The 23533-nt window shown below is 43.8% G+C and overlaps 1 protein-coding gene across 5 annotated transcripts in view; it reads right to left on the bottom strand.

Moving 5' to 3' along the window:
* Window positions 1–19135, bottom strand: part of ZMYM1 (zinc finger MYM-type containing 1) — a 37855-nt gene extending 18720 nt beyond the window's left edge. For 2 of the 5 annotated variants that reach the window (XM_030823418.1, XM_003276421.2), the window contains exons 1-4: window positions 19054–19129; window positions 4237–4406; window positions 2421–2493; window positions 748–997 (exon numbers count right to left, since the gene is read on the bottom strand). In XM_030823418.1, coding sequence (XP_030679278.1) covers window positions 748–997; window positions 2421–2493; window positions 4237–4332 — 419 coding nt within the window. In that variant the 5' untranslated portion in view covers window positions 4333–4406; window positions 19054–19129. Of the gene's footprint in view, window positions 1–747; window positions 998–2420; window positions 2494–4236; window positions 4407–5316; window positions 5352–19053 lie in introns of those variants that run through there. The other 3 variants (XM_030823417.1, XM_030823416.1, XM_012511028.2) reach the window with 3 other exon arrangements.
* Window positions 19136–23533: the final 4398 nt, after the last annotated feature.

The following is a 23533-nucleotide window of genomic DNA, read 5'->3' as shown; positions in this document are numbered from 1 at the left end:
TAGGTTTATCTATGGCCATCAATTTTTCAAAAGAATCACTTCATTTACCATTATAAAAGAAATATAATATTATTCCACATCTTGGAAAATCCAAACTAACTGTCATAGGATTAATTTTTTAGTAGGTTGCTCCCTATACAGTTAAATAGAACAGAATGGATAAACAATAATCCCATTTACAGAGAATTTCAAATGAAAAGAGTAGGAAAATAAGTTTTGGAAGTCTCTTAAAGGTGAAGAGAAACAGTACTTTTCACGTTAATTTCTGCAAAAAAAAAATATTTCTAGAGAATCCATCAGAGGAACTAAAAGTAGAAAAAACTTCTTTTTACTAAACCAAGACGACACATCTTCAAAAGAAATGAAAATGGCCAGGCGCAGTGACTCACACCTGTAATCCCAGCACTTTGGGAGGCCAAGGCGGGCGGATCACCTGAGGTCAAGAGTTCAAGACCAGCCTGGCCAACATGGCGAAACCCCATCTCTACTAAAAAATACAAAATTAGCCGGGCGTGGTGGTGCATGGCTGTAACCCCAGCTACTTGGGAGGCTGAGGCAGGAGAATTGGTTGAACCCAGGAGGCAGAAGTTGCAGTGAGCCGAGATCACGCCACTGCACTCCAGCCTGGGCAACAAGAGTGAAACTCAGTCTCAAAAAGTAAAAAAGGAAAATGTAGAAATTACAACTAAGACTATGATCAAGAACAAGGTAGGGAAATAAAAGGGGGCATAATTTAGAATTATATACTTTGAGCAGTTTGAACAAGTTCTCTTAGAAGGAACTGGTGAACTGGCAGATGAAATGTATTCAGTGATGCATGGTATGGAGCAGAAAAGTTGAGCAGATCCTTTCCTCTGATAAGCAGTTTGCCCCTTCTGGAGAATTTTTTTACAACCAGCACAGGAAACCTGAATAGCTGTGGTTGAAACTGAAGGAAGCATTTTACTCATGCCAGATGATGCCAGAGAAAGCTGAATGCCTGCAGTCAACTGTGAAGCTATAAAAACACAAGAGGGAGAAAAAAAAATTGGTATTCACACAAAATTAAGTAGGCATTCTTTTATTCTTTCTTTCTTTTTTTAGAGACAGGGTCTTGCTCTGTTGCCCTCTTTTGCACTCTAGGCAGTGTAGTGATATGATCATGGCTCACTACAGCCTTGACATCCTGTACTCAAGTGACCCTCTCACCACCTGGTGCGGTGGCTCACGCCTGTAATCCCAGCACTTTGGGAGGCCGAGGCAGGTGGATTACCTGAGGTCAGGAGTTCAAGACCAGCTTGGCCAACATGGTGAAACCCCATCTCAATTAAAAATACAAAATTAGCCAGGTGTGGTGGCTAACGCCTGTAATCCCAGCATTTTGGGAGGCCAAGGTGGGTGGATCACGAGTTCAAGAGATTGAGACCATCCTGGGCAACATGGTGAAACCCCGTCTCTACTAAAAATATAAAAATTAGCTGGGCATGGTGGCACACGCCTGTAGTCCCAGCTACTCGGGAGGCTGAGGCAGGAGAATCGCTTGAACGCGAGAGGTGGAGGCTGCAGTGAGGCAAGATCATGCACTGCCCTCCAGCCTGGCAACAGAGCGAGACTCTGTCTCAAAACAAACAAAATTATCTGGGTGTGGTGGTGCGTGCCTGTGATCCTAGTTACTTGGGAGGCTGAGGCAGGAGCACTGCTTGAACCTGGGCGGCAGAGGTTGCAGTGAGCCAAGATTGTGCCATTGCATTCCAGCCTGGGCAACAAGAGCGGAAATTCCATCTCAAAAAAAAAAAAAACCTCCCGCCCCAGCCTCCCAAGTAGCTGGCACTATAGGCATGCACCACCACACCTGGTTTTTAAACTTTCTATAGAGACGGGATCTCACTATGTTGCCCAGGCTGGTCTCAAACTCCTGCCCTCAAGCTGATCCTTCCACCTTGGCCTCCCAAAATGTTGGGATTACAGGTATGAGGCACCATGCCCAGCCTCTTTCATTTTCTTCTCTTTTTTTTTTTTTTTAGACGGAGTCTCGCTCTGTTGCCCAGGCTGGAGTGCAGTGGTGCAATCTTGGCTCACCACAACCTCTGTCTCCCAGGTTCAAGCGAATCTTCTGCCTCAGCCTCCTGAGTAGCTGGGATTACAGGCATGAGCCACCACACCTGGCTAATTTTATATTTGTAGTAGAGACGGGGTTATACTATGTTGGCCAAACTGGTCTCGAACTCCTGACCTCAAGATCCGCCTGCCTTGGCCTCCCAAAGTGCTGGGATTACAGGCGTGAGCCACCGTGCAGGGCCTCTCTTCCATTTTCTTACAGGTTACTTCTCCTGGACTTAAAACCCAACACAAACAGAGCAATATTCAAAGGCATTAAAAAAGAATGAATCAGCTATCATATTGGTCTGAATAAACATAATTAACTTAAATAATTCTATTACCACTCTCTGAAAACACAGCGTTTATTTTCAGTTCATTCTCCTGAGTTCTGGACTGTTGCCTATGACAATACTCCTAAAAAGAAAAAAAAATAATTAAAAATAATGAATACAATGAATTTAAGACAACCAGTCATTCAACAGAAAATGATAAATTGTGGTCAGGTCTGGTCAATGAATTGTATAACTGAATTGAACCAAAATACACAGGTATGCACTACCCTTATGGTGCTCTTTGGCTGACAACACCAATCACCCAATACATTATTTTCTATGGTATCCAGGTGTGACATCAGAATCTTTGTCAACAAAATCCCTCCATTCACTATCAATAGGGAGCAGACATATTGAATTACAACTATTTTCCCTACTTGTTTTTTCTTTTTCTTTTTTTTTTCAGACAAGATCTCACTCTGTCACCCACGTTGGAGTACAGTGACATGATCTCGTCTCACTATAACCTACTTCTGGGTTCAAGTGATTCTTGTGCCTCAGTCTCCCAAGTAGCTGGGACTACAGGCACATGCCTCCATGCCTGGCTAATTTTTTAATATTTAGTGGAGATGTTGCCCATGGTTTTGAACTCCTGGCCTCAAGTGATCTGCCTGTCTCACCCTCCCAAAATGCTGGAATTACAGGCATGAGCCACCACACCCAGCCTTCCCTGCTTGTTCTAATCATTAACAGCTAATTGTCTTCATAAAGACCTTAACCCCAGAAATTGTTAATTGGGCAGAATGATTCTTACAAAGGACAATTTTTTCAGAGCAGGAGGCAATTTCATAGCCACCATATCTAAACTTGATCTATGCCTGAATGTCCATGGCATGAAGAAGCAATAGATAGTTCCTAGATGAGTAACATTCCCCAGTGTTAACAACTCAATGGTAAGCATACCCTTATTTAATATTAATCTACTTTAGGCTATTTCTAAATAGAATACTACAAATAAATTACTCTTTTTAGTGATTTTTTTCTTTCATTAGAACTTTCAGCTGGTTCACAGTTCATATACAAACATTCCTTTTTTTTTTTTTTTTTTTTTTTTTAAGAGATAGGGTCTCGCTTTGTTACCCAGGCTAGAGTGCAATGGCACAATCATAGCTCACTGCTTCCTTGAATTCCTGGGCTCAAGCGATCCTCCTGCTGTAGCCTCTCAAGTAGCTGAGACTATAGGCATGCACCACTATGCCTGGCTAATTTTTGTATTTTTTATAGAGACAAGGTCTTGTCACCCGGTTGGTCTCAAACTCTTGGGCTCAAGTGATCCTCCCACCTTGGCCTCCCAAAGTTCTGGGATTACAGGTGTGAGCCACTGTGCCTGGCCACATATACAAACATTCTAAGGAATGTTTTCTCTACTTAAACAATACTCACAGCTCAAGTCAGTTCATCTTTTATAGGTTCTTTAGTGATATGTCTAAAAAAATTTTTTTAATTTACATAAAAAATTAATTTAGATTAAAAAATGTAATTTGTATTGTTTCAAGTTAAGAAAAACAAAATGTGTTAACCTTCTCTGGAAGTAGAATCTGGCAAAAAAAAAAAAAAGTGTTAACCTTAGCTAGGCCCACAACACCCCAAACAATCCTTTTACCTATGCAAAAACCCAATTCCAAACAGTCTAATCTTTCCTCAAATCATTTTCTTACATATACTTGTAGTGGCACTTAACAACATATACCTTGTATTATTTAATTAACTGCTTTGGAGGAGATAAGGATTTGAGTTTTTCAATGAATAATTTCAGCACCTTCGTAAGTAAAATGTATAGTTAAACGCTGCTCTAGAAATAATGGAAATAAGGGAAAATATTTACTTGAGCATTGTCGGGTTCTGTCTTAATTTCATCTAGCAGCCCCAGCTGTGATGCCACTGCCTTGTCACACTCACCACCTAACAGTGGTTCTTTCATTTTAGTATCTGATGCAAAGGAATTCTCCAGTTCCAAACTAATGGGTTTCTTCCTGAAGAACAGTTTCCAGATTCCTAAAATAAAATATTGATAAAGAGTTTGATTTTAAAATTAGTCCTTTTAAATATGGTAATTTTCTAGAACCACAAAAGGGTCTTTAGACAGCTTGGCATCAAGGTTCCTTCACTGTAAGAACACTGACTTCTTTCCTTTCACCCATTATTCTTCAATATAGTTTTGCTCTATACTTCTCTGCTAGCTACTACCAACTCTGTACCTTCTTCTGGAAATAGTCTCCATTTCTGTTCCCCCAAGACTGAATGCAGCATAAAACCACCAAAACTAACAAGTGTATTTTTAACTTTTCAATAGTAGAAAATGTAAAGCTTTCGGCCAGGGTCGGTGGCTCACACCTGTAAACCCAGCACTTTGGGAGGCCGAGGTGGGCGGATCACTTGAGGTCAGGAGTTTGAGACCAGCCTGGCCAACATGGTGAAACCCCATCTCTACTAAAGATACAAAAATTAGCCGGGTTGTGGTGGCACATACCTGTAATCCCAGCTACTCAGGAGGCTGAGGCACGAGAATCGCTTGAACCTGGGAGGTGGAGGTCGCAGTGAATGGACATTGAGCCACTGCACTCCAGCCTGGGCGACAGAGTGAGACTGTGTCTCAACAAACAAACAAACAAACAAACAAAAAAAAAAGAAATGTAAAGCTTTCTATCTGAGGTTAACCCAATCTGTACTCACTACCCCTCTCTGCCCTCCAGTTATCCTTCTCATTTGCTTCTTCAGTTCCTCTTCCCCTCCTATTGATTCCAGGATATAAGCACTTAAATACATTCTAGAATCTAAAGCTATCTGCCCTCTCTCTGACCACTCCTTTCCCCATTCTTGAAATTCCTTTCATTTTTCTTACTCCGAGGTCTCCTATTTCTCATTTTACCTCTTTGCCAGTATTTTTCACAAATACTTATTTTACCTGCTTCTAAAATGTTTGTGTTCCTCAAAAACACAATTCCCCAGTACTCTCCTTGCCTGCTCTATGATCTTGAACCCCTGGCTTTAAAAAACTAACAAAGTTGGCTGGGCACAGTGGCTCACGCCTGTAATCCCAACACTCTGGGAGGCTGAGGTGGGTGGAGCACGTGAGATCAGGAGTTTGAGACCAGTCTGGTCAACATGCTGAAATCCCATCTCTACTAAAAATACAAAAAATTAGGCTTGGTGGCGTGCACCAGTAATCCCAGCTACTCGGTAGGCTGAGGCAGAAGAATAGCTTGAACCTGGGAGGCAGCGGTTACAGTGGGCCAAGATCGCGCCACTGCACTCCAGCCTGGGTGACAGAGCGAGACTCTGTCAAGAAAGAAAAGAAAAGAAAAGAAAGGAAAGGAAAGGAAAAGAAAAGAAAAGAAAAGAAAAGAAAAAGAAAGGAAAGAAAGAAAGAAAGGTAGGAAAGAAAAGAAAGAAAAGAAAGGTAGGAAAGAAAAGAAAGAAAAGAAAAGAGAAAAGAAAAGAAAAGAAAAGAAAAGAAAAGAAAAGACAAGACCTGTTGGCCAGGTGCAGTGGTTCACGCCTGTAATCCCAGCACTTTGGGAGGCCAAGGCGGGTGGATCACCTGAGGTCAGGAGTTTGAGACTAGCCTGGTGAACAAGGCGAAATCCCGTCTCTACTAAAAATACATAAAAAAAATCAACCGGGTGTGGTGGTGTGTGCCTGTGATCTCAGCTACTCAGGAGGCTGAGGCAGCAGAATCACTTCAACCCAGGAGGCAGAGGCTGCAGTGAACTGAGATCACACTACTGCACTCCACCCTGGGCAACAGAGCGAGATTCTGTCTCAAACAAACAAAAAAACCAAGTCTTTGGCCAGGCGCAGTGGCTCATGCCTGTAATCCCAGCACTTTGGGAGGCTGAGGCAAGTGGATCACCTGAAGTGAGGAGTTCGAGACGAGCCTGGCCAACATGGCAAAACCCCGTCTCTACTAAAAATACAAAAATTAGCTGGGCACGGTGGCAGGCGCCTGTAATCCCAGCTACTCCGGAGGCTGAGGCAGGAGAATAACTTGAAAACGGGAGGCAGAGGTTGCAGTGAGCCAAGATTGTGCCATTGCACTCTAGCCTGGGAGACAGAGCGAGACTCCATCTCAAAAAACAAAACAAAACAAAACAAAACAAACAAAAACCAAGTCTTTTTCTCTTTTTTTTTTTTTGAGACAAGGTCTCGCTCTGTCACTGAGGCAGTGGCACTATCTCAGTTCACTGCAGCCTCACCCTCCTGGGATCAAGCAATTCTCCCACCTTAGTCTCCCACGTAGCTGGGACCACAGGCATGTGCCACCATGCCCAGGTAATTTTTTTTTTTTTTTTTTGGTAGAGAAGGTGTCTCACTATGTTGCCCAGACTGATCTCGAACTCCTGGGCTCAAGTGATCCTCTCACCTCAGCCTCCCAAAGTGCTTGAATGACAGGTGTCCATCTGCACCTGGCCTATGATCACAACCTCAGATTCAACTATCACCTATGGGCTGTTTTTCCCCAACATTCCTGAGCTGTGGCCCACATACCTAATTGCCTATTAAATAGCTCCACTTGGCCGGGGCAGTGGCTCACGCCTGTAATCCCAGCACTTTGGGAGGCCGAGGCAGGTGGATCATGAGGTCAGGAGATCAAGATCATCTTGGCTAACACAGTGAAACCTCATCTCTACTAAAAATGCAAAAAAAATTATCCGGGCTTGGTGGCAGGCACCTGTAGTCCCAGCTACTGGGAGGCTTAGGCAGGAGAATGGTGTAAACCCGGGAGACGGAGCTTGCAGTGAGCCGAGATTGCGCCACTGCACTCCAGGCTGGGAGACTCCGTCTCAAAATAAATAAATAAATAAATAAATAAATATCTCCACTTGAATGTTCCACAGTTCCCTCAAACTCAAGGGATTTGAACTCTGGTCTCAAGCAATCCTCTTGCCTCAGTAAAACTACATTCTTTTATTACCCCAACAAACTGGCTTTACAGATATTCCCTTTTTTGGTAGATAGCAATATCATATACCTAATTTCCCATGCCAGAAATCTAGGATTAACCTGGAATTATTCTTCTTCTCCCTAAATCTAATTATGAAATTAGATCAATCTACCTTTTAAGTCTTTTTTTTTTTTTTTTTTTTTTTGAGACAAGAGTTTTGCTCTCGTTGCCCAGGATGGAGTGCAATGGCGCGATCTCAGCTCACTGCAACCACAGCCTCCCGGGTTCAAGTGATTCTCCTGCCTCAGCCTCCCGAGTAGCTGGGATTACAGTCAAATAAATCTTAAGTCTATTTTCCCATCACACATGCCTGCCGGCTTCTCCTCACTATCCAAATCAATAGATTCCTTTTTGGTCAATCTTACAACTATTGAGGAACCACGAAAGCAAGGTCTCTTTTTTCTTTTTTCATTAAAGTTCCGGGGTGTATGTGCAGAACGTGCAGTTTTGTTCTATAGGTATACACACGCCATGGTGGTTTGCTGCACCCATCAACCTGTCACCTATATTAGGTATAGCTTCTAATGCTATCCCTCCCAGCAAGGTCTCTTTTTCAAAGACAGATTGGTTCCTTGTTTTCTCCTTTTTCCTTGACTGAGGCCTACTTTCCACTTATCTGGTAGCTGTTACCTCTGATTCTAAATCCTTTGGAACTCTTTCCCTTCCTGCCACCCTAGCTTAGCTTCAGAGTGCAAGTCTTCCTGTCTCCTAGATCCTTAAAAAAGAGACTTATAGGCCGGGCTCAGTGGCTCACGCCTGTAATCCTAGCACTTTGGGAGGCCGAAGTGGGCGGATCACGAGGTCGGAAGATCAAGACCATCCTGGCTAACATGGTGAAACCCTGTCTCTACTAAAATACAAAAAAATTAGCCGGGCATGGTGGCGGGTGTCTGTAGTCCCAGATACTCCGGGAGGCTGAGGCAGGAGAATGGCGTGAACCCAGGAGGCGGAGCTTGCAGTGAGCCGAGAAAAAAAAAAAAAAAAAAAAAAGAGCCTTATATCGGGCACCTGTAGTCCCAGCTACTCGGGAGGCTGAGGCAGGAGAATGGTGTGAATCTGGGAGGCAGAGCTTGCAGTGAGCCAAGATCACGCCACTGCACTCCAGCCCGGGTGACAGAACAAGGCTCCGTCTCAAAAAAAAAAAAAAAAAAAAAAAAAAAGCCTTACAACTAATCATTATGGAGGGCAGATGATAACTAACACAAATGTGGAGAAGTTGAAGTTGTTACAGGATCACTTAGAATAATGGGCTCCAAAAAAGTAAAAAAAACAAAAAACCTCTTACAGGAGTAATTCCAGGACTATGGTTTTATTCTGGGTTAGTACATGAAAGACCCAAGTAATTCTGCCATTATTTTTTATTTCTGTGATTGGGGCTCAACCACCTTCCCTCATTTCCATCTTTAGCTCAGTTTTTGTTGAAAGTTCCTATCCCAATGCAGAAAGTTAAATAAGGCCTGAGTGTCAAGTGCAATAAATAGCTCATACAGCCTCTGTCCAGCCCATTTGAGCATTATACACAAGCAGTAAAGCAAAACTCACTAAAAATTAACTATTTGTCATTAGGTAGATTCCCTTCACCTGAAAGTACATATGCCATGCAAGTCTAAACATCAATTAAAAACAATGCACCGAGTTTTGTGCAGTGGTGGTATCACAGCCAATGAGGTTTACATGAGGTACAATTATTGTTATTTGTAAGACAAAACAAAACAAAGTACCTATGAGCTTTGGCATCTTGCAACTCCTTCAAACGTGTCATCATACAAACATAAAAATAGTGGAGGCTGGGCGCAGTGGCTCATGCCTGAAATCCCAGCGCTCTGGGAGGCTGAGGTGGGTGGATCAGGAGGTCAGGAGTTTGAGACCAGCCTGGCCAACATAGTGAAACCCCATCTCCACTAAAAAATATAAAAAATTAGCCGGGCGTGGTGGTGGGTGCCTATAATCCCGGCTACTTGGGAGGCTGAGACAGTAGAATCGCTTGAATCTGCGAGGCAAAAGTGTGAGACTCTGTCTCAAAAAAAAAAAAAAAAAAGGAAAGCATCCTGAAAATTTCTGAGGCAAGGGAAAAGGCTATGCAACATTTGTTTGGGTATAAGAAGAGCAAAACATGTATTAGTGACAGATCCATTACTTCCTCATTACTTCCTTTTCTAACAAGATGCACATTAGAGTAAAATAAGTCCTACAGACTTCCTTTTAATATAGCCCTACTCATCTTTCCAAAGTAGGGCTAAATCATAGTATGAAAGAGTACAGGTATTAATAGTCAAAGGATGAATGTTGCACATCTTCCTGCTGGGCAATATTACTTGGCAGTAATATAAAATATATACACATATATATACATACACACATTTTGAGATGGAATCTCACTCTGTTGCCCAGGCTGGAGTGCAGCGGTGCGATCATGGCTCACTGCAACCTCCACCTCCTGGGTTCAAGCAATTCTCCTGCCTCAGCATCCTGGGTAGCTGGGATTACAGGCACGTGCCACCACGCTCAGCTAATTTTTGTATTTTTAGTGGAGATGGGTTTTCACCATGTTGGCCAAGATGGTCTCAATCACCTGACCTTGTCATCCACCCGCCTCGGCCACCCAAAATGTTGGGATTACAGACGTGAGCCACCGCGCCCGGCCATAAAATATTTTAATTTAAACCAAAGAGAGAAATATGATAAGAGCAGACAACAAAATTCACATTCATTTTTTTTTTCTTGAGATGGAATCTCTCTCTGTTGCCCAGGCTGGAGTGCAGTGGCACAATCCCAGCTCACTGCAACCTCTGTCTCCCAGGTTCAACCAATTATCTGCCTCAGCCTCCTGAGTAGCTGGGATTATAGGTGCCAGCCAGCATGCCTGGCTAAGTTTTGTATTTTTAGTAGAGACCGGGTTTCACCATCTTGGCCAGGCAGGTCTTGAACTCCTGACCTCATGATCCACCGGCCTCAGCCTCCCAAAGTGCTGGGATTACAGGCATGAGCCACTGCACCCGGCCCATATTCATTCTTAAAGTAAAACACGAGATCACAAAGAAACTGCAAGTTTTGAGGTCAGGCACGGTGGCTCATGCCTGTAATCCCAATACTTTGGGAGGCCAGCGCGGGCTGATCACCTGAGGTCGGGAGTTCGAGACCAGCCTGACCAACGTGGAGGAACCCCGTCTCTACTAAAAATACAAAAAATTAGCCGAGCATGGTGGTGCATGCCTGTAATCCCAGCTATTTGGGAGGCTGAGGCAAGAGAATCACTTGCACCCGGGAGGTAGAGGTTGAGCAAACTGAGACCGCGCCATTGCACTCTAGCCTGGGCAAGAAGAGCGAAACTCCATCTCAAAAAAAAAAAAAGAAAATGCAAGTTTCAAGAGTTATTTCCAGATACACATATAGACCTCCAGGGGATATCATCCAGATTCCTCCTGGAAAATTAGTACAATAGTATTTATATAACCCTGATGGTTTAAACTACTGTTAAAAAATGAATTTTTGGGCCGGCACAGTGGCTCACCTCTGTAATCTCAGCACTTTGGGAGCCTGAGGTGGGCAGATAACCTGAGGTCAGGAGTTTGAGACTAGCCTGGCCAACATGGTGAAACCCCTACTAAAAATACAAAAAATTAGTCAGGTGCAGTGACACACACCTGTAGTTCCAGCTCTTGGGAGGCTGAGACAGGAGAATCTCTTGACCTGGGAGGTGGAGGCTGCTGTGAGCAGAGATCGTGCCACTGCACTCCAGCCTGGATGCGACAGAGCAAGACTCCATCTCAAAAAAAAAAAAAAAAAAAAAAAAAAAAGGCCGGGTGCGGTGGCTCATGCCTGTAATCCCAGCATTTTGGGAGGCTGAGGTGGGTGGATCACAGGGTCAGGAGTTCAAGATCAGCCTGGCCAAGATGGTGAAACCCCATTTCTACTAAAAATACAAAAAAAATTAGCTGAATGTGGTGGTGAGCACCTGTAATCCTCTGCTGAGGCAGAGAATTGCTTAAACCCAGGAGGCGGAGGATGCGGTGAGCCAAGATCGGGCCACTGCACTCAAGCCTGGGCGACAGTGCGAAATTGCATCTCAAAAGAAGAAAAAAGAATTTTTTAACTGAAAAAAATTGCATGAGATTTCAATGAAATACAAGGCAGTTACAATAATGAAAGGAAACTGCATGACGATAAATAAGATTCACAGACATATAATCTCAAAACTAATTTATATAGAGACTTTTTTTTACTGCTACAGATTAAGTTATAATTTTGATTGGAGACAGAGTTGAACAAATTTAGCAACAGTCATTTTCTGCTTTTTATAAATAGCCCAGACTGCAGTCCCAGCTACTCAGGAGGCTGAGGCGGGAGGATCACCTGAACCTGGGAGGCAGAGGTTGCAGTGAGATACGACTGCACCCCCGCACTCCAGCCTGTGTGACAGAGTAAGATTCCATCTCAGAATAAATAAATAAAATAAACTAACAACCCAATATTGAAAATTTTGGGAAAAAACCTTAAAATTCTGTATGAATATAAATATGACTTGAAGAAATGATTTTAAAAAGCCACATTATGAATGACAGTGATTTATATAATGAAATTCAAATCTTCTATATTTTCTGTGATAAAAATTTACCATGAGTAACCCAAATATAATGTTTAAACATAATACATAAAATTGAATTATGTCATCATTGATAATTTGCTTACTTTCAGTCCTGAAAACCACAGCTTTACATGTATTTTTCTATTTGGTCATTACAAAGGTGTATTTGTCACAGCAGGAGGATGGAACTCATTTTATTCCATGATGTGTTAGCTTAATTTATAACTTTTAAATATTTAGACACAGAGTATGTGGGCTTCCATTCATACTCTTAGCAAGGACCCCACAAATGCTAGGGGCCAGTGTGAACCTAGCACTCCAACCACAAGTACATTTCAAAATTAGGCTGGGAATGAGGGGTACAGAATACTGATTTAACAAAAATAATTCCCTATTAGAGCTAGGGGGCTGGCATGTGCCACACCAAAGGCAGGAAAGGGCAGGCCCAGGAGAGCCCTAGGAATGACTGTTCAAGGAAGGAGGCTATTGTCCCTGAAGCTGGAATGTAGTCAAGGAGGTGGTTTCAGGGTCAGCAAAGGACAGCTGCAGCCAAAGAGCGATCTACAACAACCACAGAAGAAAACACTACTCTCCTCTTTGGGCCAGAGGGAAAGGGAGACAGATGTCAAGGCAAAGAATCAGCTGCACCTTAACCTCCTCACTTTACTTGTCCTCATACTGCTTTCCTTCCTGCAAAAGTCATTTCTGCCTAATCAGATCCTATGCAGTTTGTAAACCAACTGAGCTCCAGATTTTAACAGACTAGCAAGAATTAAAAATAATATGGGGGCCGGGCGCAGTGGCTCACGCCTGTAATCCCAGCACTTTAGGAGGCTGAGGCGGGTGGATCACGAGGTGAGGAGATCGAGACCATCCTGGCTAACACGGTGAAACCCTGTCTCTATTAAAAATACAAAAAATTAGCCGGGCGTGGTGGTGGGCGCCTGTAGTCCCAGCTACTCGGGAGGCTGAAGCAGGAGAAGGGCGTGAACCCGGGAGGCGGAGCTTGCAGTGAGCTGAGATGGTGCCACTGCACTCCAGCCTGGGTGACAGAGCGAGACTCTGTCTTAAAAAAAAAAAAAAAAAAATGGGGCCGGGCATGGTGGCTCACACCTGTAATGTAATCCCAGAACTTTGGGAGGCCAAGGCGGGTAAATCACCTAAGGTCAGGAGTTTGAGACCAGCCTGGCCAATATGGTGAAACCCTGTCTCTACTAAAAATACAAAAAAAATTAGCCAGGGCCAGGCACAGTGGCTCACACCTGTAATCCCAGCACTTTGGGAGGCCAAGGTGGGAGGATCACTTGAGGTCAGGAGTTCAAGACCAGCCTGGCCAACATGGTGAAACCCTATATTTACTATAAATACAAAAATTAGCAGGGCATGGTAGCACGTGCCTGTATTCTCAGCTACTAGGGAGGCTGAGGCAGGAGAACTGCTTGAATCCAGGAGGCGGAGGTTGCAGTGAGCTGAGATCACGTCACTGCACACCAGCCTGGGCGACAGAGCGAGACTCTGTCTCCAAAAGAAACCAAACCAAAACAAAACAAAAAACAGATAAATCCAGGCATAACAGAGTAGCCTTTAGCATACTAAATCCTTTCACTGGAATTAATTACAAAATTTAACAGACTTTACTAGTAAGGGGCTTTCCATGACAAAATAGTGGAAACCCAAGCAGAAACCAGCAGGAGACAGTTAGAAGTACTGGATTCTAAAGTAGCTGGAACTCAAGAGGCACAATATGGGAGAGGAGGGAACCACAGAAAAATAATATGCATACAAATCTCCCCTCCTCCAAGTCATTGGTGGACTCCTAAACTGCACATTTACAGAGTGAGACTTCAAAAACTTAACAGAACACAGCAGTTAAATGTCAAAGAGCTAATAAGATTATAGCAGCTATGCTGAGTTGAGAGTTGAAATTTAAGACCAGCAAGATAGAGGGGTTTTGGTAAAGACCTGGATTTCCGGTTGAGACTCAAGGAGGGCCTTGCCCTAGGAGTAATGGCCATGCCCCAGGAGGAAAAGAGACCACTTCCAAGAAGAAAGGACAAACTGAAATAGACCAGCCTTAACAAGGCCTATAATCAACCCTCAACAGGATCAATGTCATCTGCTACTACTATCCACGTGCCTAATGGCAACCTTAGTCTGCTTTGAAGGAAGTACACCCGGATGCTAATAATGTTCATCCAAAATTTCCAGAATCCAGTAATAATTTATGGACTAAGAGGAATTTTTAAAATCCCAAAACTGACTGGAAAAAAAATGGCAATAGAAACAAACCCACAGGTGACTCAGATATTGTTCTTGTCAGGCAAGGACTTGGTTATGTTTGAGAAAACAGAGGAAAGATGGAGAAGTTCTGCAGTGACCTGGAATCCATCAAAAAAAAAAAAAAGAGTTAAATGGAAAATCTAGAATTAGAAAACACAGTGAGGAAACTAAGAATTCAATAGATGAATATCAAATTAGTGAAGAAGACAAGCTAGAAGGTAGACTGATGCACAGAGATAAAAGGATGGAACATTGAAATAATGTGCCATGTGGGATCTCTTATTCAGTTCTAGAATAAGAGAAAATAGACAATGCAAAAGAAGCAGTATTTGAAAGAAAATACCAGGCAAGGTGGCTCACGCCTGTAATCCCAGAACTTTGGGAGGCCAAGGCAGGAGTCTGAGCCCAGGAGTTTGAGACCAGCGTAGGTGACATAGTGAGACCCTCACCTCTACAAAGAAATTAGAAAAATTAGCTGGGCATGGTGGTGGATGCCTGTAGCACAGGCTACATGGGAGGCTGAGGCTGGAGGATCACCTGAGCCCAGGAAAGAGTTCCAGGTTACAGTGAGCTATGATTGCACCACTGCACACCAGCCTGGGTGACAGACTGAGACAGTCTCGAAAAAAAAAATAACAAAAAATACCCACAATTTTTTGGGACAATTTCCCAAAACTGAAGCAAAACATCAAACCACATGAATTCAAGCTCTGTGAATCACAAATAAGATATAAAGAAAAACGTTGAGTAGGCACGTCATAGTTACACTGGTGAAAACCAAAAAGAGAATCTTAAAAGCAGTAAGGTTGGGTGTGGTGATTCACACTTGTAATTTGAACATGTCGGGACGTAGAGGACAGAGGACTGCTTAGCCCAGGAGTTCGACGCCACCCCCTGGCAGCATAGTGAGACCCCCATCTCTAAAAACAATTAAAAGATTAGCTGGGTATGATGGTGTGCATCTGGAGTCCCAGCTACTCGAGGCCGAGGTGGTAAGACTGCTTAAGCCAGGAGGGTGAGGCTACAGTGAGCTGTGATCAAGCCACTGCACACCAGCCTGGGGGACAGAGTGAGACCCTGTCTCAAAAAAAAAAAAAAAAAAAAAAAGAAAAGAAACAATGAAACCCTAGAACCCTAGAAGCCAATGTAGTATCTTTAAAGTGCTGGGGAAAAATCTACCTAAAATTTTATATTCAGTAAAAATATCCTTCAAGATTAAGAGCAAAATAAAGACATTTTCAGATAAATGAAAACACTGTAGAAATGCTACAGGAAATTCTTTTTTTTTTGGAGACAGCGTTTTACTCTTGTTGCCCAGGCTGGAGTGCAATCTTGGGTCACTGCAACCTCCACCTCCCGGGTTCAAGCGATTCTCCTGCCTCAGCCTCCTGAGTAGCTAGGATTACAGGCATGCGCTACCACTCCTGGCTAATTTTTTGTATCATTAGTAGAGACGGGGTTTCACCATGTTGGCCAGGCTGGTCTGGAACTCCTGACCCCAGGTGATCCACCCGCCTCGGCCTTCCAAAGTGCTGGGATTACGGGGGCGAGCCACCATGCCCGGCCACTAAAGGAAATTCTTTAAGCTAAAGTAAAATAGTAGATGGGAATTTAGCATAAAAGTTGGAAAGGAGGCCAGGCGTGGTGGCTCATGCCTGTAATCCCAACACTTTGGGAGGCTGAGGCAGGCGGATCACTTGAGGTCAGGAGTTCATGACCAGCCTGGCCAACATGGTGAAACCCCATCTCTACTAAAAATACAAAAATTAGCTGGGTATGGTGGTGCACACACCTGTAATCCCAGCTACTCGGGAGGCTGAGGCAGGAGAACTGCATGAATCCAGGAGGTGGAGGTTGCAGTGAGCCCAGATCGTGCCACTGTACTCCAGCCTGGGTGACAGCGCAAGACTCCATTTCAAAAAAAAAAAAAAAAAGTTGGAAAGGAAGAAAACTGTTTTTATTTGTAGACATGACTGCATATAGAAAACTCTAAGGAACCTCCCCCAACTCACCCCCCACAAAAGAAACTTAGAATAAGTGAATTCAGCAGAATCATAGGATAATACAAGATCCGCATTTTAGAATTTTTCTTATCGCTTATCTTCAACATTGTAGTAGAAGTTCTAGTCAGATCAATAAAGCACAAAAAAATAAAAGACAAACTTTGAAAAGGCAGTAAAATTGTTATTATTCATGGATGACATGATTCTATACAAAGAAAATTCAAAAGAATCTCCAAATTATTAAGCTTAGCAAGACATTCGAAAATAAATTTTGGCCAGGTGCAGTGGCTCACGCCTGTCATCCTAGCAATTTGGGAGGCAGAGGCGGGGGGATTACCTGAGGTCAGGAGTTCAAGACCAGCCTAACATGGTGAAACCCGTATCTACTAAAAATAAAAAAGAATTAGCTGGGCGTGGTGGTGGGCGCCTGTAATACCAGCTACTCAGGAGGCTGAAACAGGAGAATCACTTGAACCTGGGTGTCAGAGGCTGCAGTGAACCGAGATTGTGCCACTGCATTCCAGCTTGGGTGACACAGTGCGACTCCGTCTCAAACGAAAAAAAATCAATTTTATTTCTTTATACTAGAACAGAAAAATATAAAAATAACCATTTTCTGCAGCAACATAAATATCAAATATAGGAATAAATCTAACGAAAGCTATTAAAGAACTCTACAGTGAAAACAAAACATTGCTGAGAGAAATTAAGGAAGATCTAAATAAATGCTCATTGATGGAAAGAGTCAATATTAAGTTAATTTTTCTCCTAATTAAGCTGTAGATGAAAATCCCAGCAGGTGTTTTTGTGGAATTTGCAACGTAATTCTAATGTATATAGAATGTGCATACAGAGCCTAGAATAACCAAGACAATCTCAAAAAAAAAAAAAAGTTGGAAGGGCTTATAAAGCTACAGTAAATTAAGATAGTATGGTATGGACACAAGCAAAAACAAAACAGAGTCTGGAAGCAGATATACTCCTATCCCTTATTTCTTTGCATTACACCACTTCTTTATACGTTACACTTTGCTAAGATTTATTTTATTCAGCCGGGCACGGTGGCTCCTGTCTGCAATCCCAGCACTTTGAGAGGGTGGATCACCTGAGGTCGGAGTTCTAGACCAGCCTGGCCAACATGGTGAAACCCTTCTCTACTAAACAAAAATTAGCCAGGTGTGGTGTAATCCCAGCTACTTGGGAGGCTGAGGCAGGAGAATCACTTGAACTCGGGAGGTGGAGGTTGCAGTGAGCTGAGATCGTGCTACTGCACTCCAGTCTGGGCGACAAGAATGAAATGCTGTCTCAAAAAAAAAAAAAAAAAAAAATTTTATTCAACTGAGTTCTGCAAGGTCTTTTACTAGCCTGATGGGATGGCTGGAGGCAGAAGGCTACATGCTTTTCAAACCAAACTAAAATGTCCATGGTTAATTCTGCAGGCAATGAGGAGCCATCATTTCCGAAGTGCCTTGGTACGGGGTTACACTAATGAGTAGGATGTCCCAGCCAGTAAGTATATACAAGGTACTGAGAAGAAATGAAAAAAGAAGATGGTCAGTCTTCTGGGAGGTGAAATTTGAGCTGGGTTTTAAAGTGTCTACCAACCAATGATGGCGGATATTCCTGGTATAGAGACAGCATGTACAAAACCACAAATAGCCAGGCACAGTGGCTCAAGCCTGTAATCCCAGCACTTTGAGAGGCTGAAGCGGGTGGATTGCTTCAATTCAGGAGTTCGAGACCAGCCTAGGCAACATGGAGATAACCTGTCTCTACAAAAAATATAAAAATTAGCTGGGCATAGTGGGAAGCACCTATTGTTCCAGCTACTCTGGAGCCTGAGGTGGGAGGATCGCTTAAGCTCGGAAGGCTGAGACTGCTTGTGAGCCGTGATCGTGTCACTGCACTCAGCCTGGGCCAAAGAGCGAGACCCTGTCTCAAAAAAAAAAAAAAAAAAAAAAAGAAGCACAAATATATGGGAACTAGAAGGAGTGGGACTATTGTTGCAGATAAAGTACAAGTGCAAGAGTGCTAGTAGAAGGAACTGGAAAGCTGAAAAAGTAGACATGGGTCATGTCAGGAAGGTCCCTGATACCAAATACCTTAAAATTAATCTTGTAAATCAGCAGCGTTCAAACTGTGCTTTTGGGGTTCAGCAAACTTTTTTTTTTTTGAGAAGGGGTCTCGCTCTGGAGTGCAGTGGCACGATCTCGACTAAATGCAACCTCTGCCTCCCGGTTCAAGCGATTCTTCTGCCTCAGCCTCCTAAATAGCTGAGATTACAGGCGCCTGCCACCAAGCCCAGCTAATTTCTGTACTTTTAGTAGAGACGAGGTTTTGCCATGTTGGCCAGGCTGGTCTCGAACTTCTGACCTCAAGTGATCCGCCCGCCTGGGCCTCCCAAAGTGTCGGGATTACAGGCGTGAAGCACCGCGCCCGGCCAGGAGTCAAACTTTTGAAAAATCACTGCTCGATGAAGGAGAACTACAGGTGTGATGGGGCCTCCGAAACGGAGGCTGCAGAGGGAGACCGAAGTCTGAAGGCCCAGTTACGACACAGGAGCAGGAGGCGGCGAGAATCGCTGGAAGCGGGGAGCAGTAACCCCCCGAATCTATGAGGGCAAGGTTAAAGGAGGCGACAAACACAATCCAGGTCAGGGCCTGGCCCGGAGTTCCCGACCCCCATCTGGCGGAATCCGCACTCAAAACTCCGTCTCTAAAACCCCGACCCGGCGCGTCATCCTCCCTCCGACCGACAGCAGAAACCCTGCCCCTTTCGAGTAAGGCGCAGGAGTAAAGACCGAAACCAGAGCCGCATGAGGAGGCTTACTAATTTTTCTCAGAGACGCCCGCCGCCCAAAGATTCTCAAACAATCTTCGAAGCGAAACGGCCCCGCCGGCCCCGCCCCTCTCCCGTCGTGCTCTGCGGCTGAGCATGCGCAGGGCCGCTGGCCCAGGGTGGTCCCAACTCCTTGAGTTGGGAAGGGCGACTTTGGGATAGAAAAGGTGGGAGAAGGGGGAGGGGAAGAGTCCTTACGGCCCGCATAGGATTTTACCCTTGAAGTCGTCGCTGGCTGGTAGCGAAAGTACGACCCTTGACTCAGAGCTCAGGCAGGGCAGTTAGATTTCCTGGATTTGAGAGATGGCTTTACTACTTAATAGCTGTGTGCTAGTAAGCGATTTGACAACTTCTATACATCTCAATTTCTTCGTCCTTGAAATGGGGATAATTGTAGTGGCTGCATCGTAGGTTTCTAAAGATTAGGCAGGCTTCTGCAGAAGCTGGACTCAAAAAAAAAAAAAAGATAAGACAGGCAATGTTAGTAAAGTGCCAGTTGCAGAGTAAATTCCTAGTAAAAGGAAATTATCCTCAGAGGTAGGGAGGGAGTTCAGACTTCTTTCATTAGTACATTAAAATTAAAATGACCCCAGGCTGGGCGTGGTGGGTCACACCTATAATTCCAGCACTTTGGAAGGCCGAGGCTGGTGGACTGCTTGAGTTCAGGAGTTCAAGACCATCCTGACCAACATGGTGAAACCCGGTCTGTATTAAAAATACAGAAATTAGCCGGGCACGGAGGCGGGCGCGTGTAATCCCAGCTACTTGGGAGTCTGAGGCAGTAGTAATCGCTTGAAGCCAGGAGGCAGAGGTTGCAGTGAGCTGAGATTGTACCACTGCACTTCAGCCTGAGCGACAGAGAGAGACTGCGTCTCAAAAAGAAAAAAAAAAAATTAAAATAACCCCAAACTGCATGTCAAAAATAACTTTAAATGTTTTTTAACAATACTTTCAACACCTAAAAAAGTATAGGACGAACTAACTGTGCTATTCCTAAAGGCATAAGAGGATTCTAAAACATATATATAAGGTTGAAGGATGAACTTATTATAATCATATTTGACAATTACCTTTAAAGGAGATATTCTCAAAAATCTAAATTTGAGGCCCTTGTGAAGGTGAGGTCCAGACCAAAAGGGCCTCCTGATCCTTGCTGCTATGGTCCTTAAATATCCTTTGGAATTAGCCTCAATTCTAATATAAACCCTTTGGTAAACTGGTGGGTGGGGGGAAGCCAGTGAGCCAGGAGTGCTGATTGGTTAGGTAGGAGATGAAATAATGGGAAGTTGAAGCTGTCTGTCCTCTTGCACTGAGTTAGTTCCCTGGTGGGGGCCACAAGATCAGATGAGCCTGTTTAGCGATCTGGGTAGTACCAGCTGATCCATCAAATGCAGGGTCTGCAAAATATCTCAAGCACTGATCTTAGGAGCTGTTTAGGGAGGGTCAGAATCTTGGCCTCCAGCTGCATGACTCCTAAACCATAATTTCTAATCTTGTGGCTAATTTGTTAATCTTATAAAGGCAGTCTAGTCCCCAGGCAAGGAGGAGGTTTGTTTTGGGAAGGGGCTGTTATTGTCTTTGTTTTAAACTATAAACTAAATTCCTCCCAAAGTTAGTTCAGCCTATGCCCAGGAAGGAACAAGGACAGTTTAAAGGTTAGAACCAAGATGGAGTCCATTAGGTTAGATCTCTTTCACGATTCTCAGTCATAATCTGGCAAAGGTGGTTTCATCATCATTACTAACTTCCTTGGGAGTTGAGTTGAAAAAATGGCAGGATTCATGATATCATAAAAAATTGTAAGGATGTGTGATAATTTTGAGATGTGATATTCCAACCACCCCCAGTGATAGATCTGAAAATTTGGCCCAATATTTCAAGCAGTAGAGGTAGGTCACAAGTTGCATGCGTCTTTCTTGCCCTGAAGTCTCAATAGTTTATACTGGCTGAAAGATTAAGTCTTAAGGAATAAGAGGAGAGCTCTGGGAGATAGGAAGCTTGATTCATTCTTTTTCTTTCTTTTTTTTTTTTTGAGACAGAGTTTTGCTTTTGTCAACCCTGGCTGGAGTGCAATGGCGTGATCTTGGTGGCTCACTGCAACCTCTGCCTCCTGGGTTCAAGCGATTCTCCTGCTGCAGCCTCTCAAGTAGCTGGGACTACTGGCGTGCCCCACCATGCCCAGCTAATTTTGTATTTTTAGTAGAGATGGGGTTTCGCCATGTTGGCCAGTCTGGTCTTGAACTCCTGACCTCAAGTGATCTGTCCGCCACAGCCTCCCCGTGTGCTGTGATTACAGGCGTGAGTCAACGTGCCTGGCTGATTCATTTGTTTTACTTTTTTTTTCGAGATGGAGTTTCGCTCTTGTTGCCAGGCTGGAGTGCAATGGCGCAATCTTGGCTCACTGCAAACTTCACCTCCTTGGTTCAAGCGATTATCCTGCCTCAGCCTCCTGAATAGTTGGGATTACAGGCATGCGCCACCATGCCCGGCTAATTTTGTATTTTTAGTAGAGATGGGGTTTCTCCATGTTGATCAGGCTGGCCTCAAACTCTTGACCTCAGGTGATCCGCTCACCTCAGCCTCCCAAAGTGCTGGGATTACAGGTGTGAGCCACCACATCCGGCCAGAAATCGAACCTTTTTTTACTGGGGGCATATGGGTAAAATCAATTTGCCAGTCCTGTCCTGGAAGGTGTCCCCTGACTTGATGGGTTGGGAAAGAAGGGGGTCTAGTGTTGCAGTGGGGCGAAGCTTTCTGGCAAATAGAGCGTTGATGGGGAATGGCTTTTAACTGTTCTTTTATATCTGGGGTTATGTGTATATGGGAACTTAAGAAATGTAGAGGGCAATGGCTAGTGTGGAAGAGGTTGTGAATGTCCCGTGAAAGAGTTGCTTTTTCAGGGTCAGGTAGGACTAATTTGTTTTGTATGAACCAGTATGGGGGTTTGAATTGTGCCCCTGCCATGATTAGTTGTTGTATTTGGTGTTCTGGATAAAAGGAGGGGATATGTTGTATGAGGGGAAATAGGTATTGGGGAATTGGGTGATTGGTTGAGCACAATAGTCAGCCTCATAGTTCCCTAAAGAAATGTAGCTTTTATCTGATTGATGTCTTTGCAATGGATAACTGCAACCTTTCCTGGAAGTAAAGCTGCCTTTAGTAGATGATGGATTAGTTTTCCATTAATGATAGTTGTTCCCTTAGCCGTGAGATAGCCCTGCTCGCTCCACATTTGGGCATTGGAATGGATGATGTTATAGGCATATTTAGAATTGGTGTGTATATTAACTTGTGTGGTTTTTGCTAGGGTTAATGCTCTTATTAGGGCAACTAATTTCTGCTTTTTGGTAGGATGTGCTCAAAGGCAAGGGGGCAGCCTCTACAACTCTTCTAGGTGGGAGAGAGTGGGTGTCATCATGATATCCCTCAGTAATGGCATAGCCTCTTGCGGGGGAGGGTTTTTTGATGGCTGCCATCTATAAACCAATCCAGGGCTTCCTTTATGTGAGTGGAAGTAAGGCAGGAGAATCACTTGAACCCAGCAGGCAGAGGTTGCAATGAGCTGAGATTGTGCCATTGCACTCCAGCCTGGGCAATAAGAGTGAAACTCTGACTCAAAAAAAACAAGAAACAACAAAAAAGCAAGACCCAACATATTGCTGCCTATAAGAGACTCACCTCACCATTAAAGACAAACATAAGCAAAGTGAAAGGATAGAAAAAGATTTTCTATGCAAACAGAAACCAAAAGTAAGCAGGAGTAGCCCCACTTATATCAGATAAAATAGAACTTAAGTCAAAAAGTGTAAAAAGAGACAAGGTCATTATGTATGACAAGGGGGTCAATTTAACGAGAGGATATAACAATTATAAGTATATATGTGCTACCATCCTGGCTAACACAGTGAAACCCCATCTCTACTAAAAATACAAAAAATTAGCTGGGCACGGTGGCGGGTGCCCGTAGTCCCAGCTACTCAGGAGGCTGAGGCAGGAGAATGGCGTGAACCCAGGAGGCGGAGCTTGCAGTGAGCCGAGATCACGCCTCTGCACTCCAGCCTGGGCGACAGAACGAGACGCTGTCTCAAAAAAATTAAAAAAAAAAAAAAAATTAAATAAATATATATGTGCCCAACACCAGAGCACCCAAATATATAAAACAAATATTACTAGAGCTATAGAGATAGACTGCATACAATAATAGTAGGGGACTTCAACACCCCACCCTCAAAAATGGATAGATCATTTAGCTAGAAAATCAACAAAGAGGGCCAGGCGCGGTGGCTCATGCCTGTAATCCCAGCACTTTGGGAGGACGAGGCAGGAGGATCACAAGGTCAGGAGTTCAAGACCAGCCTGGCCAATATGGTGAAACCCCACCTCTACTAAAAATACAAAAATTAGCCGGGCATGGTGGCTCGTGCCTGTAATCCCAGCTACTTGGGAGGCTGAGGCAGGAGAATCGCTTGAA

The sequence above is a fragment of the Nomascus leucogenys genome, chromosome 12, assembly GCF_006542625.1.
Source record: "Nomascus leucogenys isolate Asia chromosome 12, Asia_NLE_v1, whole genome shotgun sequence".
NCBI classification, from domain to species: domain Eukaryota; kingdom Metazoa; phylum Chordata; class Mammalia; order Primates; family Hylobatidae; genus Nomascus; species Nomascus leucogenys.
This window is presented reverse-complemented; position numbering and strand designations above follow the sequence as displayed.